We start from the raw sequence: 19,283 nt of genomic DNA, 5'->3' as shown, positions 1-19,283 counted from the left end.
AAGAGCAACAAGAAGAACCAACAACTATGTTGTGCGACTAAGTCACCATTAGCAATGGCAAACAATCTAGTCCATCATAGTAGGACCAGGCATATAGCTATCAAGTTTTATTTTATACGAGAAGCTATATTGGAGAAAAAGATAAAGATCGAGTATTGCAACACAGATGAGCAACTAGCAGACATCTTCACTAAGGCACTACCAAGATCAAAGTTCGAACTATTTCGAGAGATGCTTGGATTTACACAAATGTGCATCAAGGAGGAGTATTAATAATGCTACACATTTGTAGAACTTTCTAGAATTTTCATGATCTTGTTAAAAAAAATACAAATCTAGATATTATAATGGAGAAGTCTAGAAGTTAAGTAAATAAATCATGTATTAGAAATATCTAAGATTGGTATCTAGAAATATCTAGGTTAATATCTAAAAATATCTAAAATTTGGAATTATTTAGAATTAACTTATGGAGCCTATATATAGGCCATCATGGAGTTTGTTGTAACTAACTAACAAACATATCAAATTCTATTAGTCTTTGTACTCTCTCATTAACCTATCAATAATATAACTATCAAATTTTCAAACCATTTATCTAAACTACTTATTCATCAAAACTATCCTTGCTACAAGGTTCAAGTCCATAATACACTAAACCAATGTCAAACTATATCATAAAACTAACAAGTTCTATCAACCAAAAGTTTAGTTTTGAAATTTTTTTGGATAAAAATAGTTTCTTAGTACCTTTCTTTGTTCTATTGAAATTATCTTCCTATGATTAGTATGATGATAACATGGGAAAAACAATAGTAAGCTAAGAAGATATGTAGAAGGAGGAGGAACTTGAATTCACTGTTTAATGCTTTACTTAAAATACGAAAAACTAATGTTGCTATTTTATTTGAAGTTTTTGCCTTCAAAAGTCTGACCAAACTGCCAATTCTTGGGGGCGACATGCCATGAGGTGGAGTACCTTCCATCACTTGCTTTGACCCTAAATGTTAATGATTCTCCGACTAACATAGCTTTTGTCTCCCATTTTTGGCCCCAATTTCGCTTTAATTCTATCCATTTGAGCTTCGTATCACCCTTCACTTGAACTCCCACCACATCCCCAGCACCTCCAACATTCCACACTTTGACTAGATTAAAGTAAGGATTCCCAGTTATGGTGTACCTGATTCCTCCCCATTTCTTGCATGGTACTCTGCATGTGTTTCAATAAGCATCATAATTAGACATACATCATGTGAGAATAGTTAACTTTTAAATCTCTCTTAACACACATCTCAAACTTTTTTAATATGAAAGCAAGGTATTATTTTATTAGAGGCAATCTTATTCGAGTATTAAAAATTTCATAGAAACCATGACTCTTTTCGTTATGATTACTCAACACACCTCAAACCCAAGACTATTATCAATATGATTGACTAATGTGCATGTATTGATAGTTTCCTAGCATTTGACTAATGTGAAATGTGCTTTAGGCTTATACCTATTAATATTTTTATGGAAACTATATGTGATGTCATTTATTTTATGGAAATATTATGCACACAAAAAATCAGATACCAAATTAGATATTATATATTTGTGTATAAATATATGTTGTTGATTCATACACTTTTAATTTACTTTATATTTCAATATTATTATATACAAGTAATTAATTTGAGGGGTAATTTTTAATGTATATGTAAACCCTAAATCATATACCTAACATGGTTGATATAGAAATTATTGACCTGCGGTATTGAACTGGGACAATGCCGGTCTTGTACTGAGCAATTTTGAGGAATGTAGGTTTGGCCAAATCAAAGTGCTCTCGTGGAGAGTTGCACCATCCTCCATTATTACTTGCTTGATTGTAGTTTGGGGGGCAAAGGTTTGTTGCGGTTACAAAGATGGAGGATTGTCCTCTTCCTGCATTATTGCATCCTTGAGTTGAATCTGATGCACATTTGATCTCGTAGCATCCACCGCATGCTTCACCACCTTTAAACATAACTGTGCTCAATGCTGCTATCTCCATCCCATAACCGTCTTTAACCACATCCTCATACCCACAAGCTCCTCCTGCAACAACAACAACAACAACAACAACAACAACAACAACAACAATTGAGTTATACGTATATTGTTAAGATCAAAAGAGAAATACTTCTTTGTTAAACAAATGCACATATAAAAATAACAAATTATTTCGTAGCAAATAAATGTCACATGTGTTAGATACATAATAATTTGTGTATTATTTATACTACTTAATAGTTTAAGTTTTAAGATAAATAATTTCATGACATAATAATTATTTTTGCTAGATAAATTTGATAATGCTACAATAATTAGGCTTATATATAATACTACTAATGATCATGATGTGTAAATGTTGTAATTAACTATGGATTTCTTTGATAAAATTGTATATTGATTAGTGGCAATGATTTATGGGTTATATATTAAACATACCATATGTGCCGGAACCTCCTTCATAAAAGGTAGCATGAGCTTGCATCCATTGGCCAGATACAAACTTAGGGCGTTGTTGATGATTGAAAATAGCCAATGTACTACGTCCAACTATGTTATTATGAGCTGCATAACTCCATGAATTTACGCTTGCATGTGCATCACGAATAGCAAATGTAACAAGAACGAGCAATATTATTGATGATGAGGCCATAGAGATATGGGAATAGTGATGTAGGATGATCTTGATGATGATCTTTGATTTGGTTTTCTATATTTTCTCCGAGGTTGGTGTTAGGAAATGTTGAACAAATTAATATGATTATAAATATGGGGTTTGTTTTTAAGATTGCAACTTTGTAGAACGGGTGCGAGTGCAACAACACATGAGTTTTTTACTCTTAGCCACCATTTATTCATAATATAGGAACCATCCATTTGATTTTGATATTGTCCCTTACTCCCTATTATATCAACCTCTTTTGGTTATTCTTTAATTTCTCTCCATACATGTCTTTAAATTATTTTCTTTTAGTTTAAAATATCATTATGTTATGTTATAAAGCGTTGATTCCAGCAAATATTCTCACTATCAGTTAATATTTTAACAGTCTCGTTACACATTTAATTTATTTTGACAACCAAGTTCAACCAAATTTAGTCAAACTCAACAAAATCCACTCCTACAACACGAGAAATCATTTTTTTCTTCTTTTGCGCGTCATTTTTGCCTCTTCCTCCTTATTCTATTTGTACTACTGTTGTTGCCTTTTATTTTTATTTCTTCTAATCCTCTTCCTTATGTGTAATTGCATTTATTTTTTTTTCTTGGTTAGCTTTTTTTCTTCTCTTTTTCTTACTTTTATTCATTTTAAGAGAGTGAAACAAAAAGAATTATGAGAAAACGAAATAAGGAGATGAGGAAGAAAAAAATGAAAAATAAGAAGAAAAAGCAATAAAGATGAGGAGGAGGAAGGAAATTTTTGAATTGTGCAGAAGTTATTAGAAAATAGTACCAAAATTTCTTAACAACATAGAAATTGCTTAATTTTGACACCAAAAGTTTGCTAAAATAACATAGAAATATCTTCTTTAATGCTACATTATTTTGCTTCATACAATTTTTCTTTTTTTTCTGTTGATCTTAGTTCTTCTTTTAGGAGTATTGCTTTTTATATTAGACTTGAATAAAAATGTCTATACTATATTAAAATCTTAATTAGTTGAATAAATATAGGTTCACACTTATGGGATGATATCTTGCCAAAAACAAAAATAGCACTGAAATTTATTATATAACGTAGGAAAATTAAGCAGAACAAGTGCAAAAATTCGAGAGAGAATGAACAGTGTCATTTATATATAAGAAAAAGGCAACGCATCTAATATATAAAATAATACATAAATTTCTAAAGAATAACACCGAAATGTCTTTAGTTTAACAGCGAAATATCTTTACTTTAATACTAAAATTTCCAACTATATGATGTGATAGAATTAAGAACTTATTTTCTGACGACTTGAGTTGCAGATTCACAAATTTTAATAGAAAAGAAAATAAGTGAAAAAATCTATATATAACGTAAAGAAATCAAGTAGAACAAAATTTTGAAAGGAAATGAACAGTGACATTTGCATATAAGAAGAGGACGACGTATCCGATATAAAAAATAATACATAAACTTCTAAAGAATAATACCGAAATGTCTAGCTACAAGAAGTTATTGGAATAACGATTGATTTAGTGATCGGTCAGTTCTTTTATGACCAAAAAATGGTTGGTCGCTAAATTGATCGCTAAATTAGAAATTTGCAACCGATTTAGCGACCACTACCAAAGCCATTCTAGTTGGTTACTAAATCAGTTGCTAAATTAGAAATTAGTGACCGAACTTAGTCACCATTATTTTTTGGTTTTAAAAAACCAAAAAGTTGCAAAAATTAGTCACTAAATTTATCGTCAACGGCCGATTTAGCAACCAAAATAAAAATTAGTTTAAAAAATTATTGGTCGCTAAGTGATGCGTGAGCATCATTAGTGTCTTTTCTATATAATTTATATGGTATTCTATTGATTTTTTAGAGATTTTTAGTAAATTATACCCTAGTAGATGCTACTTTGAGTTTTGTGGCCTTTTGTTGATTTCAGGTAGCATTTGGATGAAGATTTCATAGACATCTTTTCAACCAATGTTTTGTTTGGTGTGTGTTGTTCTCTCTAAGATTGTAATATTTGGCTTGTTTGATTCTATTCCATTGTTTAATGTATGAATTCATTTATGTGATTGAGGCCTTTGTTTTGTTAAAGCTCACATACCTAAATTGGGCTTACCCTTTTATCAAACCTTGTAAACCCAATGTTGAGCCTATTTAAACCCTTTTGTTCTTTATAATAGCACATCACTAACTCTAAGTCAAAAACAATAAATGTCCTTAATTTGAATCTTTGGTTAACTTAGACGAGTAAAAGTGTGCATGATTTAAGTATAGGAAAATTTGAATCTTTGGTAAACTTAGACGAGTGAAAGTCTGCATGATTACAAAGCCCAAACATTCACATGAAGCTAAAGGCATAAAGCACGAGATATAGATACCAGATAACAAAATATAAGTAGATTTGAGAATATAATAGTCATAAGTTGCTAGCCGCAGCCCGTGGAGTTTAGGCTGACTAGTCAATATACAGACATAACAAAGTTTGAAAGCTAAAATAGCATATATAACATCTCTCTCAAAGTTATCCTCTAAGACGAAATATAAATACAAAAGTAAGAGTACTAAACAAAATGAGTAAAAAGACAAAAAGTTGATAGAAGATCCTCCGCTCTGTCACTACCACGCAACTCTCCAAGGTGGGTTATGACCTGCATCTGAAAAATAACAACAAAGTATGGAATGAGAACCGGAGGTTCACGGATATAGTGTTGGGCACACTACCCAGGGATATAGCTAGTGCCATACACACTCTTGTGATCCGAAAGGATGTGAGCAGGATACTCTGCCACAGACCTCACATCTCCACGTAAGCGGAATAAACCATCTGTCTTTATGCCGCTGCCGTGACCTCAACAGGCGGGATTAACCTACCATCCCTGTGAGGTGCATAACGTCTCAAACAAATCAGAAATAAACATTATATCCATATTTTCTCAGTGATCACTTTTAATATTCATAAATTCATCATTATTCTTCGAGTCCCAGACTTGCCACAATATTATAAATTCACATTTCCACAGCTCATCATACTTAGTATCCATACAGTACTCTTCCAATCCACCTAATCTATTTCATCTTAGTACTCCAGAGACCTAAGTCACTAATTCTTCTCTATTAGTCCTTAGGCCTAAATACGAGATATTACTCTTAAACAGCATTTGAAAGAAGTTTAGAAAGTTAGAGAACCCTTAAAAATGAAGAAAAATCATTTATCAGCAAAACAGGGTCTATGCGTATGCATGCCCATGTATGCATGCACATACTTAAAATTTTGCCCATCCCACGTACGCATACAAGAAGTCGCGTACGCATGGGTGCTAAACAGAAAGCATCGTTCGCGTACCAGATCATGTGGTCGCGTACGCATACTCAAGTTTTGCACATTCTGGAGTACGCATGCAAGGTGCCACGTACGCATACCCCTCTAGATTTGCAAAATTTTGTGAAGTTGCAAAAAATCAGTTTTAAACACCAAACTTTAAACATTCATAACTTCCTCTACAAAAAAATCCATTTTCATCAAACTTTATATCAATGTAAAGATATTTAAATATACTTTAATTTAAAATAATTTTCATCCAATTTTGAAAATTGAGGCTCAAGTTAGGACCCGCCAAAGTTCGGTAAAAATCAAATTTTACAAAATCCAATAAGGTTCTCTACTTTTCAAAACTTTGAACCAAATAAACTCCAAACCACAACACTCAATAATTCACATCTGAACTTACCATTTTTTTCTCAATTCACCATTCTTACCAAATTTCCACTTACAATACACTATCCTCATAATCCTCAACCCTAACCATCAAATTACTCATAGTAAAACCATTTCTCAACTAACGCACTCATCAAATATCATTCTATCATTACCAATCATCATAATTAGGATCATTCAACATCAATCTCAATATTCAACATCATTTACCAACAACAATCGCATAATTTATCATAATTATCAAAACTCATCAAATCATCACAAACATCAATAATCATAATCCAATATCAAAAATTCAAACCTATCCTATGGTCCACTATGTAACACCCCGTTACCCTCAGCCTTACCTCTAGCCGTAAAGCAAAGAACAACAAAGTGCCAGGATAGTTCTAAAGCTTATAATATATAATATTATAAGTCCAAAAATTTATATAACTAGAAGCCCAATGAAGGAATAATGCTCAAAGTTACGTAAAGCAGAATTATAAAATGCGAAGCATTCACACACGATAACTATACGCGTAGCCATGGACAAAGGTTCTCAGACGCCATAGGCAATCCTAGAACTTCACACTAATACGGATATTCAAGCTTAACGAAAATAAATAAATTAAACCATAAACCATAAACAGGGTTATCTAAACTTAGGGGATTTCTAACTAAAACTAGTCATACCGCTGTATCCCACAGCCTTCACCAACCTAACCTCCGTGTGATCCCATCACACCGCCTCCCGATCCTTCTCAATGCCAGTAAAACACATTTAATGAAACCAAGTAAAACACAAATAATATACATATACAACAGGTAATCAACTAGCATTTAGGCATGTTTTTCAAATAGGCATAACTCAAGTAATAAAACAAGCAAGCATATAGCAGATGCATATGATGAATGCTTGTCCTATTGGCTCGTGATATCACTTGTCGGTCCATGAATGCCAACCTGACACATCCTTTCGGATGTCACCTTTTTTCCATGTCCGAGGATATAGTGCCTGGCATGCTTTTGTATCGTTCCGAGGATATAGTACTTGGCACACTTGCATGCTCCAAGGATATAGTGCCTGGCATACTTTTGTGGCAGAGAAGGAAAACAACAACAACATCTGTTTCATCATAAATCATTCCAGGGATATAGTGCCTGGTACACTTTCAACATCTAACAAGTCCATTAACCTCAAATCATCATCACTCACCACCATTTTCCCCTCTCAATCTATTCTCAACTCTCAAATCTCAATATTTTAGGGATATAGTATCCGACACACTATTGTTCCAAGAATATAGTGCCTGACACACTATCTTGCAATATGCATCAAACTCATCAGAACCATCATCAGTTCTTAATTCCATAAGTTACCATCCACTTACAAGTTCTCAAGCCGTTGCAAATAAAACACTTCACTAGTTTACCCACAACTTCAGAAACCTAGGTCTCCGTCTTCTAAACTCATACAAAAATTTACCAATTTAGCTCACTAACCCATCTCTATTAGTCTTAAGGTCTAATTACTAGTTAGCAATCTTAAATAGTAGATAAAGAAGTTTGGAAAGCTAGAGAACCCTTGAAAAATGAAGAAAATTCATTTTTCAACAAAATAGGGTGTATGCGCACGCATACTTATAATTTTGCCCATCTCGGGTACGCATAGAAGAGTTCGTGTATGCATAGGTGTCAAACAGAATGGCAAGCTCGTGTATGGGTGGTTTGCGTACGCATACCCCTTAAGACTTGCAGAATTTTATAAAGTTGCAGAAATCAATTTTAAACACCATACTTTAAACGTACATAACTTCCTCTACAGAAACCTATTTTCATCAAACTTTATATCAATTTAAAGATATTTAGATGAACTTTAATCTAAGATAAATTTCAATCAATTTTGAAAACTGAGGCTCAAGTTATGATCCATCAAAGTTCACTAAAAATTGGTTTTTACCAAAAATTTGCTAGGTTCTTAAAATATCAATAATTCACAACCAAACGAAACCAAAACATACCCAAACATTCTAAACTCAACCAATTCCATATCAAAACATAATAAATCCATACCCAAGACCTCTCAATTACTTTCTTATCATTTTTATTAAAATTACCTCCTATCCATTCAATAAATCCATATATCCAGTAAAATCTGAAACTCAAACATACAACTCCAACAATTTCCATAATTTCAATCCCTCACAAGCATTTTTTACCAACATATACATATATCCTTGTCAATAATCATCAAACTCAAAGATCGTCAATAACATCATCAATCAATATCAATCATCAAAATCATCTCAATCATCATATCTACAATCATCAACAACCATTCAATCCTATCTTAAGGTTAACTAGCCTAAGTATCCAGAAACATTATATATTACATAAAGGAAACCAAAACCATACCTTCGCCAATTATTAAAATACACCAAACACCAAAATGAAGCCACCAAGCTCGATCCAACCCGTTAGTGTTTTAGGTCTGTTTGGCCCACTTTGGGCCAAAACCATTAAAATTAGTGTCCGATTTTCGATTCTAAATTACGTTTGTCCTTTCAAAACAATAAATTCAATTTTCAAAATCTTATTTTTCTCAACATGTGGTACTGGACAAATTAGAGCCGGTATTGCCGGTCTTAAGTGTCAGTACGCATTTTTAAAAAAACTTTCCGCAAAAGATACTGATAAACCCCAATTTTGTGGTTTATCTTGTGCTTAATTTAGGGAATTTTATCAACTTTTCTCACATTTATTCAATGAAATAGCATGGATTTGTGAATCTCTCCTAATTTGTGCTTTAGAGTGATAGGCCTTAAAATAGCTAAATTTAATTCACTTTAATTCCATTTGATGCCTTGATATGTTTGTTGACTTATTTCAAATTCATAAGGATGCAAAGTGGAGAATTCATGAAAAAAAAGGATTTGGAGTGCTTAGAGCGACGCGCACGTGTGACAGATGCGCATGCGTGAAGAGGTGCATCGTCCAGGCGATGCGTACGTGTGACAAGAAAAAGCCAGACAATGCGTACGCGTCACATCCAGCACGTGACCTCATTAAAGTGAAAAAGCTGGGGGAGATTTTTGAGCTTCCCAGGCCCAAATCCAACTCGTTTTTTAGGCTATTTTATGCAGAATTAAAGATTGGACAAGAGGGGAGTAATTAGTTTAGGTTAGGATGATGTTTTAGGTAGTTTTCTAGAGAGCGAAGCTCCCTCTTCTCTCTAGAATTAGGTTAATCTCTCTTAGATCTAGGTTTAATTCTTGCTTTCATCTACTTTTTCTTGCAATTTATTGTCCTTTCATCCTAGCTCCTCTAGTTTTACTTGTCATTTCCTTTATTTTGTTTCTTTTATGTTGATGAACTCTTGTTGGATTTGGATTTTCATTTAATGCAATTTATGTTTTACGTTCCTTTATTGTCCAATTAAGTGTTATTATTTCCTTGGAATTGGGTAGTTGTAGATTTTATTATTCTTGCAATTTTATGATGCTTTCCTTTTATGCCTTCCAAGTGTTTGATAAAATGTTTGGTTGGATGTTAGAGTAGCTTTTGAGCATTCTTGGCTTGGAAAGAAGAATTAGGTGCTCTTTGATGACCAGGAATTTGCACAGCACAAATCCCCTTCGGCAAGTGTACCGAATCATCAAGTAATAACTCACAAGAGTGAGGTCGATCCCATAGGGATTGAGGAATTGAGGAACTTTAGTAAGGTGATTGGTCTAGTCAAGCTAATATTGAAAGGTTTTGGTGAAAATTGATGAACAGAATATAAATTGCAAAAACTTAAAATACTGGAAGTTAAAGGACAAAAACTTAAATGGCACAGAATGTAGAGTACTAGAAATTTAAATGCTAGAAAGTAAAGCACAGAAACTTAAATGGCAGGTGGTGCACGAATTGTAAATCACACTTTTTACAACTCATACCAGTAACCAGCAAGTGCACTGGGTCGTCCAAGTAATACCTTACGTGAGTAAGGGTCGATCCCACAGAGATTGTCGGCTTGAAGCAAGCTATTGTTATTTTGAATTCTTAGTCAGGAAATCAATAATAAGAGAGATTATATTTATGAAGAGTAAAAAGCATAAATTAAATAGTACCTGTTATGCAGTAATCGAGAATATGTTGGAGTTTTGGAGATGCTTTGTCTTCTGAATCTCTGCTTTTCCCCTGTCTTCTTCTTCACGCACGCAAGGTTCCTACTATGGGAAGCTGTGTATTGGTGGATCACCGTTGTCAATGGCTACCATCCGTCCTCTCAGTTAAAATGGTCCAGGTGCGCTGTCACCGCACGGCTAATCATCTGTCGGTTCTCACTCATGCTGGAATAGGATCCATTGATCCTTTTGCGTCTGTCACTACGCTCAACCCTTGTGAGTTTAAAGCTCGTCACAGTCATCCAATCCCTGAATCCTACTCGGAATACCATAGACAAGGTTTAGACTTTCTGGATTCTCAAGAATGCTGCCAATGGATTCAAGCTTATACCACGAAGACTCTGATTAAGGAATCCAAGAGATACTCATTCAATCTAATGTAGAACGGAGGTGGTTGTCAGGCACGCGTTCATAGGCTGAGAATGGTGATGAGTGTCACGGATCATCACATTCATCATATTGAAGTGAAAATAAATATCTTAGATAGAAACAAGCATGTTTGAATGGAAAACAGAAGTAATTGCATTAATTCATCGAGACACAGCAGAGCTCCTCACACCTAACAATGGAGTTTAGAGACTCATGCCGTCAAAAAGTAAAAAGTTCAGATCTAAAATGTCATGAGGTGCAAAATAAATATCTAAAAGTTCTTTAAATACTAAACTCGTAACCTAGGTTTACAGAAAATGAATAAACTATGATAGATAGTGCAGAAATCCACTTCGGGGGCCCACTTGGTGTGTGCTGGGGCTGAGACTTGAGCTTTACACGTGCATAGGCTGTTTCTGGAGTTAAACGCTAGGTTGTAACCTGTTTTGGGCGTTTAACTCCAACTTGTAACCTGTTTGTGGCATTTAACGCCAGAATGCAGCATGGAACTGGCGTTGAACGCCAGTTTACGTCATTTATCCTTGAGCAAAGTATGGACTATCATATGTTGCTGGAAAGCCCTGGATGTCTACTTTCCAACGCAATTAAGAGCGCGCTATTTGGACTCCTGTAGCTCCATAAAATCTATTTCGAGTGCAGGGAGGTCAGAATCCAACAGCATCTGCAGTCCTTTTTTAGCCTGAATCAGACTTTTGCTCAGCTCCCTCAATTTTCGCCAGAAAATACCTGAAATCATAGAAAAACACACAAACTAATAGTAAAGTCCAGAAATATGAATTTTGCCTAGAAATTAATAAAAATATACAAAAAACTAACTAAAACATACTAAAAACTACATGAAATTACCCCCAAAAAGCGTATAAAATATCCGCTCATCACAACACCAAACTTAAACTGTTGCTTGTCCCCAAGCAACTAGACAAATAAAATCGGATGAAAAGAAATCAAGAAGCGATAATATCTCAGAGTTTTAAGTGAAGCTCGGATTCTAATTAGATGAGCGGGACTAGTAGCTTTTGCTTCCGAACAGTTTTGGCATCTCACTTTATCCTTTGAAACTCAGAATGATTGGCATGCATAGGAACTCAGAATTCAGATAGTATTATTGATTCTCCTAGTTTAGTATGTTGATTCTTGAACACAGCTATTTTATGAGTGTTGGCCGTGGCCCTAAGCACTTTGTTTTCCAATATTACCACCGGATACATAAATGCCACAGACACATAACTGGGTGAACCTTTTTAGATTTTGACTTAGCTTTGTTGAAGTCCCCAATTAGAGGTGTCCAGAGTTCTTAAGCACACTCTATTTTTGCTTTGGACCTCGACTTTAACCGCTCAGTCTCAAGTTTTCACTTGACACCTTCACGCCACAAGCACATGGTTAGGGACAGCTTAGTTTAGCCGCTTAGGCTAGGATTTTATTCTTTTTAGGCCCTCCTATCCATTAATGCTCAAAGCCTTGGATCCTTTTTATCCTTGCCTTTTGGTTTTAAGGGCTATTGGCTTTTTCTACTGCTCCTTCTCTTTTTTTCACTACTTTTTCTTTCTTCAAGAATCAATTTCATGATTTTTCAGATCATCAATAACATTTCTCTTGCTCATCATTCTTTCAGTAGCCAACAATTTTAACATTCATAAAATTCAATATCAAAAACATGCACTGTTCAGGCATTGGTGCACGAAATTGTGATCTCCAGGCTCGAACAAATCCTGGTAATGGCTCCAAAGCTTGGTGCTCTGATCTTAATTCATAATTGTCACAACTTCGATACAACTAACCAGCAAGTGCACTGGGTTGTCCAAGTAATACCTTACGTGAGTAAGGGTCGAATCCCACGGAGATTGTTGGTATGAAGCAAGCTATGGTCACCTTGTAAATCTCAGTCAAGCGGATATAAAATAATTATGGAGTTTTCGAATAATAAATAAAAGAATAGGGATAGAGGTACTTATGTAAATCATTGGTAGGAATTTCAGATAAGCGAATGGAGATGCTTTTCGTTCCTCTGAACCTCTGCTTTCCTGCTATCTTCATCCAATCAGTCTTACTCCTTTCCATGGCTGGCTTTATGTGATACATCACCACTGTCAATGGCTACTTTCGGTCATCTCACGGGAACATGATCCAATGCCCTATCACGGCACGGCTAATCGTCTGGAGGCATCACCCTTGTCAATGGCTTCATCTTATCCTCTTAGTGAATAATATGCTCACGCACCCTGTCACGGCACGGCTATTCATCTGTCGGTTCTCGATCATGCTGGAATAGGATTTACTATCCTTTTGCGTCTGTCACTAACGCCCTGCAATCGCGAGTTAGGAGCTCGTCACAGTCATTCAATCATTGAATCCTACTCGGAATACCACAGACAAGGTTTAGACCTTCCGGATTCTCTTGAATGCCGCCATCATTCTAGCTTACGCCACGAAGATTCCGGTTAGGAGATCTAAGAGATACTCATTCTAGCTTATTTCATGTAGAACAGAAGTGTTTGTCAGGCACGCGTTCATAAGGGAGAAGGATGATGAGCGTCACACATAATCATCACCTTCATCACGTTCTTGGGTGCGAATGGATATCTTAGAAGCGAAATAAGAAGAATTGAATAGAAAACAGTAGTACTTTGCATTAATCTTTGAGGAACAGCAGAGCTCCACACCTTAATCTATGGAGTGTAGAAACTCTACCGTTAAAAATACATAAGTGAAGGTCCAGGCATGGCCGAGATGGCCAGCCCCCTAAAACGTGATCAAAGGATCATAAGGTAATCCAAATATGCCTAATACAATAGTAAGAGGTCCTATTTATAATAAACTAGCTACTAGGGTTTACATGAGTAAGTATTTGATGTATAAATCCACTTCCGGGGCCCACTTGGTGTGTGTTTGGGCTGAGCTTAAGTGTTGCATGTGCAGAGGCCATTTGTGGAGTTGAACGCCAGTTTTTGTGCCAGTTTGGGCGTTCAACTCTGGTTTTGGATCCTTTTCTGGCGCTGGACGCCAGATTTGGGTAGAAAGCTGGCGTTGAACGCCAGTTTACGTCGTCAATTCTTGGCCAAAGTATGGACTATTATATATTGCTGGAAAGCCCTGGATGTCTACTTTCCAACGCAATTGGAAGCGCGCCATTTTGAGTTCTGTAGCTCCAGAAAATCCACTTTGAGTGCAGGGAGGTCAGAATCCAACAGCATCAGCAGTCCTTTTTCAACCTCTAAATCTGATTTCTGCTCAAGTCCCTCAATTTCAGCCAGAAAATACCTGAAATCACAGAAAAACACACAAACTCATAGTAAAGTCCAGAATTGTGAATTTAACACAAAATCTATTAAAAACATCCCTAAAAGTAACTAGATCCTACTAAAAACATACTAAAAACAATGTCAAAAAGCGTATAAATTATCCGCTCATCACAACACCAAACTTAAATTGTTGCTTGTCCCCAAGCAACTAAAAATCAAAATAGGATAAAAATAATAGAATATACTATAAATTCCAAACTATCAATGAAACAGAGCTTCAATCATATGAGCGGGACTTATAGCTTTTTGCCTCTTAAATAGTTTTGGCATCTCACTTTATCCATTGAAGTTTAGAATGATTGGCATCTATAGGAACTTCAGATTTCGAATAGTGTTATTGACTCTCCTAGTTCAGTATGATGATTTTTGAACACAGCTTCTTTATGAGTCTTGGCCGTGGCCCTAAGCACTTTGTTTTCCAGTATTACCACCGGATACATAAATGCCACAGACACATAATTGGGTGAACCTTTTCAGATTGTGACTCAGCTTTGCTAAAGTCCCCAATTAGAGGTGTCCAGGGTTCTTAAGCACACTCTTTTTTTGCTTTGGACCTTGACTTTAACCGCTCAGTCTCAAGTTTTCACTTGACACCTACACGCCACAAGCACATGGTTAGGGACAGCTTGGTTTAGCCGCTTAGACCAGGATTTTATTCCTTTAGGTCCTCCTATCCACTGATGCTCAAAGCCTTGGGATCCTTTTTATTTGCCCTTGCCTTTTGGTTTTAAGGGTTATTGGCTTTTTGCTCTTGCCTCTTGGTTTTAAGAGCTTTTGGCTTTTTCTGCTTGCTTTTTCTTTTTCTTTCTATTTTTTTTTCGCCTAATTTTTTTTTTTTTTTTTTGCAAGCTTTGTTTTTTTGCTGCTTTTTCTTGCTTCAAGAATCATTTTTATGATTTTTCAGATTATCAAATAACATGTCTCCTAGTCATCATTCTTTCAAGAGCCAACATATTTAACATTCTTAAACAACAACTTCAAAAGACATATGCACTGTTCAAGCATACATTCAGAAAACAAGAAGCATTGTCACCACATCAATATAATTAAGCTAAGTTCAAGGATAGATTCGAAACTCATGTACTTCTTGTTCTTTTGAATTAAAACATTTTTCATTTAAGAGAGGTGATAGATTCATAGGATATTCATAGCTTTAAGACATAGTTATTACTACTAATGATCATGTAATGAAGACACAAACATAGATAAGCACATAACATAGAAAACGAAAAACAGAAGAAATAAGAACAAGGAATGAATCCACCTTAGTGATGTCCTTGAGCTCTTCTATGTCTCTTCCTTGTCTTTGCTGCTCCTCCTTCATTGCTTTTAGATCTTCTCTGATTTCATGAAGGATGATGGAGTGCTCTTGATGTTCCACCCTTAGTTGCTTCCAATAATTGTGTGGAAGAAAATGTATCCCCTGAGGTATCTCAGGGATCTCTTGATTTGCAGTCAAATGTTCTACCACTGAGCTATAGACCCTTGATGGAAGCTTTTGTCTTCCATTTCCTCTTTCTAGAGGTTTCTCTGGCCTTAGGTGCCATCAATGGTTATGGAAAAAAATAAAAAAGCTATGCTTTTATCATCTCTGTAAATAAAATGGAACTAACTTCCCAAAATATCTAGAATTATTACTAACTATCGTAACACTCCTAATCCTTGGTCTTCTTAAGCTTTTCCCTCCAAAATCTGCTCCAAAACAGGGCCTGGGAACTCCTTGAAATCCCTGGGCACGTGTTTCATTTAAAAAATCATGTGCGCACATTGACGCGTATGCGCACTGCACGCGTACGCGTCCTTGGCTCTTTTGCGACATGCGCGCAAGCGTACGGTGCGTGCGAGCGTCATAAGGGATATGGCCCAGCCATATAGGCGCGCCGGCTCCTCTGCGCTAGCTCTGGATGAACGCATCCACACGTACGCGCATGGTGCGCGTGCGCGTGCATGTGCAAATTCAATTCTTTGATTTTGTTTCATGCTCCTTCCATTTATGTATGCTTCCTTCATTCCTCTTAGCCATTTTTGCCCGGTAACTTCTGAAATCACTCAACAAACAGATCAAGGCATCTAATGGTAATTGAGGAGGATTACAATGTATCAATTTTGATGCAAAAGAAGCACATTTTCATATATGAGGAAAAAATGGGAAAAAGACACAAAATCATGTAGTTTTATATGAATAAGTGTGGAAGATCATGGATAAAACCCTTAGATTCTATGCATGATAAACCCTAAAAATGGGGTTTATCAAGGGATTCATCCTCCCAAGTCTCATTACCAAATAACTTGGCATTTAGCTTCATGATTGCTCCAAGGTACTTAGTAACTTGCTCTTCAGTAACGTCTTCATCCTCTTCAGAGGAAGAATACTCATCAGAGCTCATGAATGGCAGAAGTAAGTTCAATGGAATCTCTATGGGATCTGTATGAGTCTCAGATTCCCATGGTTCCTCATTAGGGAACTCCTTGGAGGCTAGTGGACGTCCATTGAGGTCTTCCTCAGTGGAAATCACTGCCTTTCCCTCCTCTATGCATTCGGCCATGTGGGACGTGTTTATGGCCTTGCATTCTCTCTTTGGGTTCTCTTCTGTATTGCTTGGGAGAATACTAGGAGGGAGTTCAGTAACTTTCTTACTCAGCTGACCCACTTGTGCCTCCAAATTTCTAATAGAGGACCTTGTTTCAGTCATGAAACTTTGAGTGGTCTTAGTTTGATCAGAGATTATGGTTGCTAAGTCATATTGGCTCTGCTTAGAATTCTCTGTCTATTGCTGAGAAGATGATGAAAAAGGCTTGATATTGCTAAACCTATTTCTTCCACTATTATTGTTGTTGAAGCCTTGTTGAGGCCTCTGTTGGTCCTTCCATGAGAGATTTGGATGATTTCTCCATGAAGGATTATAGGTGTTTCCATAGGGTTCTCCCATATAATTCACCTCTTCCATTGCTGGGTTCTCAGGATCATAAGCTTCTTCCTCAGATGAAGCTTCTTTGGTACTGCCTGTTGCTGCTTGTATTCCAGACAGACTCTGAGCAATCATATTGACTTGCTGAGTCAATATTTTGTTCTGAGCCAATATGGCATTCAGAGTGTCAATCTCAAGAACTCATTTCTTCTGATTTGTCCCATTATTCATAGGATTCCTTTCAGAAGTGTACATGAATTGGTTATTTGCAACCATTTCAATGAGTTCCTAAGCTTCTGCAGGCGTCTTCTTCAGATGAAGAGATCTTCCAGCAGAGCTGTCCAATGACATCTTGGACAGTTCAGACAGACCATCATAGAAGATACCTATGATGCTCTACTCTGAAAGCATGTCAGAAGGACACCTTCTGATCAATTGCTTGTATCTTTCCCAGGCTTCATAGAGGGATTCACCTTCTTTTTGTCTGAAAGTTTGGACTTCCACTCTAAGCTTACTCAATTTTTGAGGTGGAAAGAACTTTGCCAAGAAGGCATTGACTAGCTTTTCCCAAGAGTTCAGGCTTTCCTTAGGTTGTGAGTCCAACCATATTCTAGCTCTGTCTCTTACAGCAAAGGGGAAAAGTAATAGCCTGTAGACCTCAGGATCAACCCCACTGGTCTTGACAGTGTCACAAATTTGCAAAAATTTAGCCAAAAACTGATGAGGATTTTTCAATAGAAGTCCGTGAAACTTGCAATTATGTTGCATCAGAGAAACTAATTGAGGCTTAAGCTCAAAGTTGTTTGCTCCAATGGCAGGGATAGAGATGCTTCTCCCATAGAAGTCAGGAGTAGGTGCAGTAATGTCACCAAGCACCTTCCTTGCATTGTTGGCATTGTTGTTGTTTTCGGCTACCATGGCTTCTTCTTGTTTGAAAATTTCTGTTAGGTCCTCTCCAGAGAGTTCTGCTTTAGCTTCTCTTAGCTTTCTCTTCAAGGTCCTTTCAGGTTCAGGATCAGCTTCAACAAGAATGCCTTTGTCTTTACTCCTGCTCATATGAAAGAGAGAAGAAGAAAGTATGGAATCTTCTATGTCACAGTATAGAGATTCCTTGAGGTGTCAGAGGAAAGGAAGAATAGAAAGAGGAGGTAGAGTTGAGAGAATTGAAACTTATAGAGAGAGGGAGTCCGAATTGCACATTGAGGAGGAGTGTTAGTCCCTTAAATAGAAGAAGGTGAGAAGGGGGAAAGAATTTTCGAAATTAAATTTAGAAAGATTTTGAAATAATTAAAAGAAATTTTGAAAATTTGGTTAATAATTTTCAAAAATTAAAATTGAGAAAGTAATTAAGTGATTTTGAAAAAGATTTTGAAATTAGAAATCAAAAAGATATGATTGAAAAGATAGGGTTTTAAAAAGATATGATTGAAAGGATATGATTGAAAAATAATTTAAAAAAGATTTGATTTTAAGATTAATGACTTGGCTAACAAGAAATTTAAAAGATATGATTCTAAAATTCAAATATTGAATCTTTCTTAATAAGAAAGTAACAACATGAAATTTTTGAATCAAATCATTAATTGTAGCAAGGATTTTCGAAAATATTGAAAAATAATTTAAAAGATTTGATTTTGAAAAAGATATGATTGATAAGAGAGGATATGAAAAAGATAAGATTTTGAAAAATTAGTTTTAAAACTTTCAAAATTGAAAAAGATTTGAATTGAAAACAAAATTACCTCCTTGATGCTATCATGGCGTTAAACACCCAGAATGCTATCCATTCTGGCATTTAATGCCCAAAGTACTACCTTTTTGGGCGTTTAACGCCCAGCCAGGTACCCTGGCTGGCGTTTAAATGCCAGTTTTCCTTTCTCACTAGGTATTTTGAACACCCAGCTTTTTCTCTATAATTCCTCTGCTGTATGTTCTGAATCTTCAATTCTCTGTATTATTGACTTGAAAAGACATAACTTTAAAAATTTTTTGAATTTTTAATGATGAGAAACAAAAAAAAATGAAACTGATCATGGAAGACTAAGATCAAATAAACAATGCATGCAAGACACCAAACTTAGAAATTTTCATATTAGAGACACTAACAAATTGAGAATGCATA

The 19,283-nt window shown here is 35.7% G+C and overlaps 1 protein-coding gene and 1 non-coding gene across 2 annotated transcripts; one reads left to right on the top strand and one right to left on the bottom strand.

Moving 5' to 3' along the window:
- Positions 1-903: 903 nt before the first annotated feature.
- On the bottom strand, positions 904-2,539 carry LOC107646933 (expansin-A32-like). The gene is made up of 3 exons (XM_016351076.3): positions 2,479-2,539; positions 1,755-2,085; positions 904-1,213 (listed from the first exon to the last, which is right to left on the bottom strand). Exons 1-3 carry the CDS (start codon positions 2,522-2,524, stop codon positions 904-906), a joined length of 687 nt encoding a protein of 228 aa, XP_016206562.2. The 5' UTR covers positions 2,525-2,539.
- Positions 2,540-17,566: 15,027 nt separating this feature from the next.
- LOC148555788 (small nucleolar RNA R71) lies at positions 17,567-17,674 on the top strand. The gene has a single exon (XR_015887887.1). It is a non-coding gene; the product is annotated as a small nucleolar RNA R71 (small nucleolar RNA).
- The last annotated feature ends 1,609 nt before the right edge of the window (positions 17,675-19,283 follow it).

This window comes from Arachis ipaensis, chromosome B6 (genome assembly GCF_059453495.1).
Source record: "Arachis ipaensis isolate K30076 ecotype BB chromosome B6, ASM5945349v1, whole genome shotgun sequence".
NCBI lineage: Eukaryota > Viridiplantae > Streptophyta > Magnoliopsida > Fabales > Fabaceae > Arachis > Arachis ipaensis.
This window is presented reverse-complemented; position numbering and strand designations above follow the sequence as displayed.

What these genes read in the sequence shown, in the direction of transcription:
- LOC107646933 (XM_016351076.3), bottom strand. Translation starts at nt 2,524, where the DNA reads ATGCAAGCTCATGCTACCTTTTATGAAGGAGGTTCCGGCACATATG. An exon ending in AGGAGGTTCCGGCACATATG is followed by an intron (nt 2,086 to 2,478) that starts GTATGTTTAATA and finishes TTGTTGTTGCAG; the next exon opens with GAGGAGCTTGTGGGTATGAG. An exon ending in GTCCCAGTTCAATACCGCAG is followed by an intron (nt 1,214 to 1,754) that starts GTCAATAATTTC and finishes AAACACATGCAG; the next exon opens with AGTACCATGCAAGAAATGGG.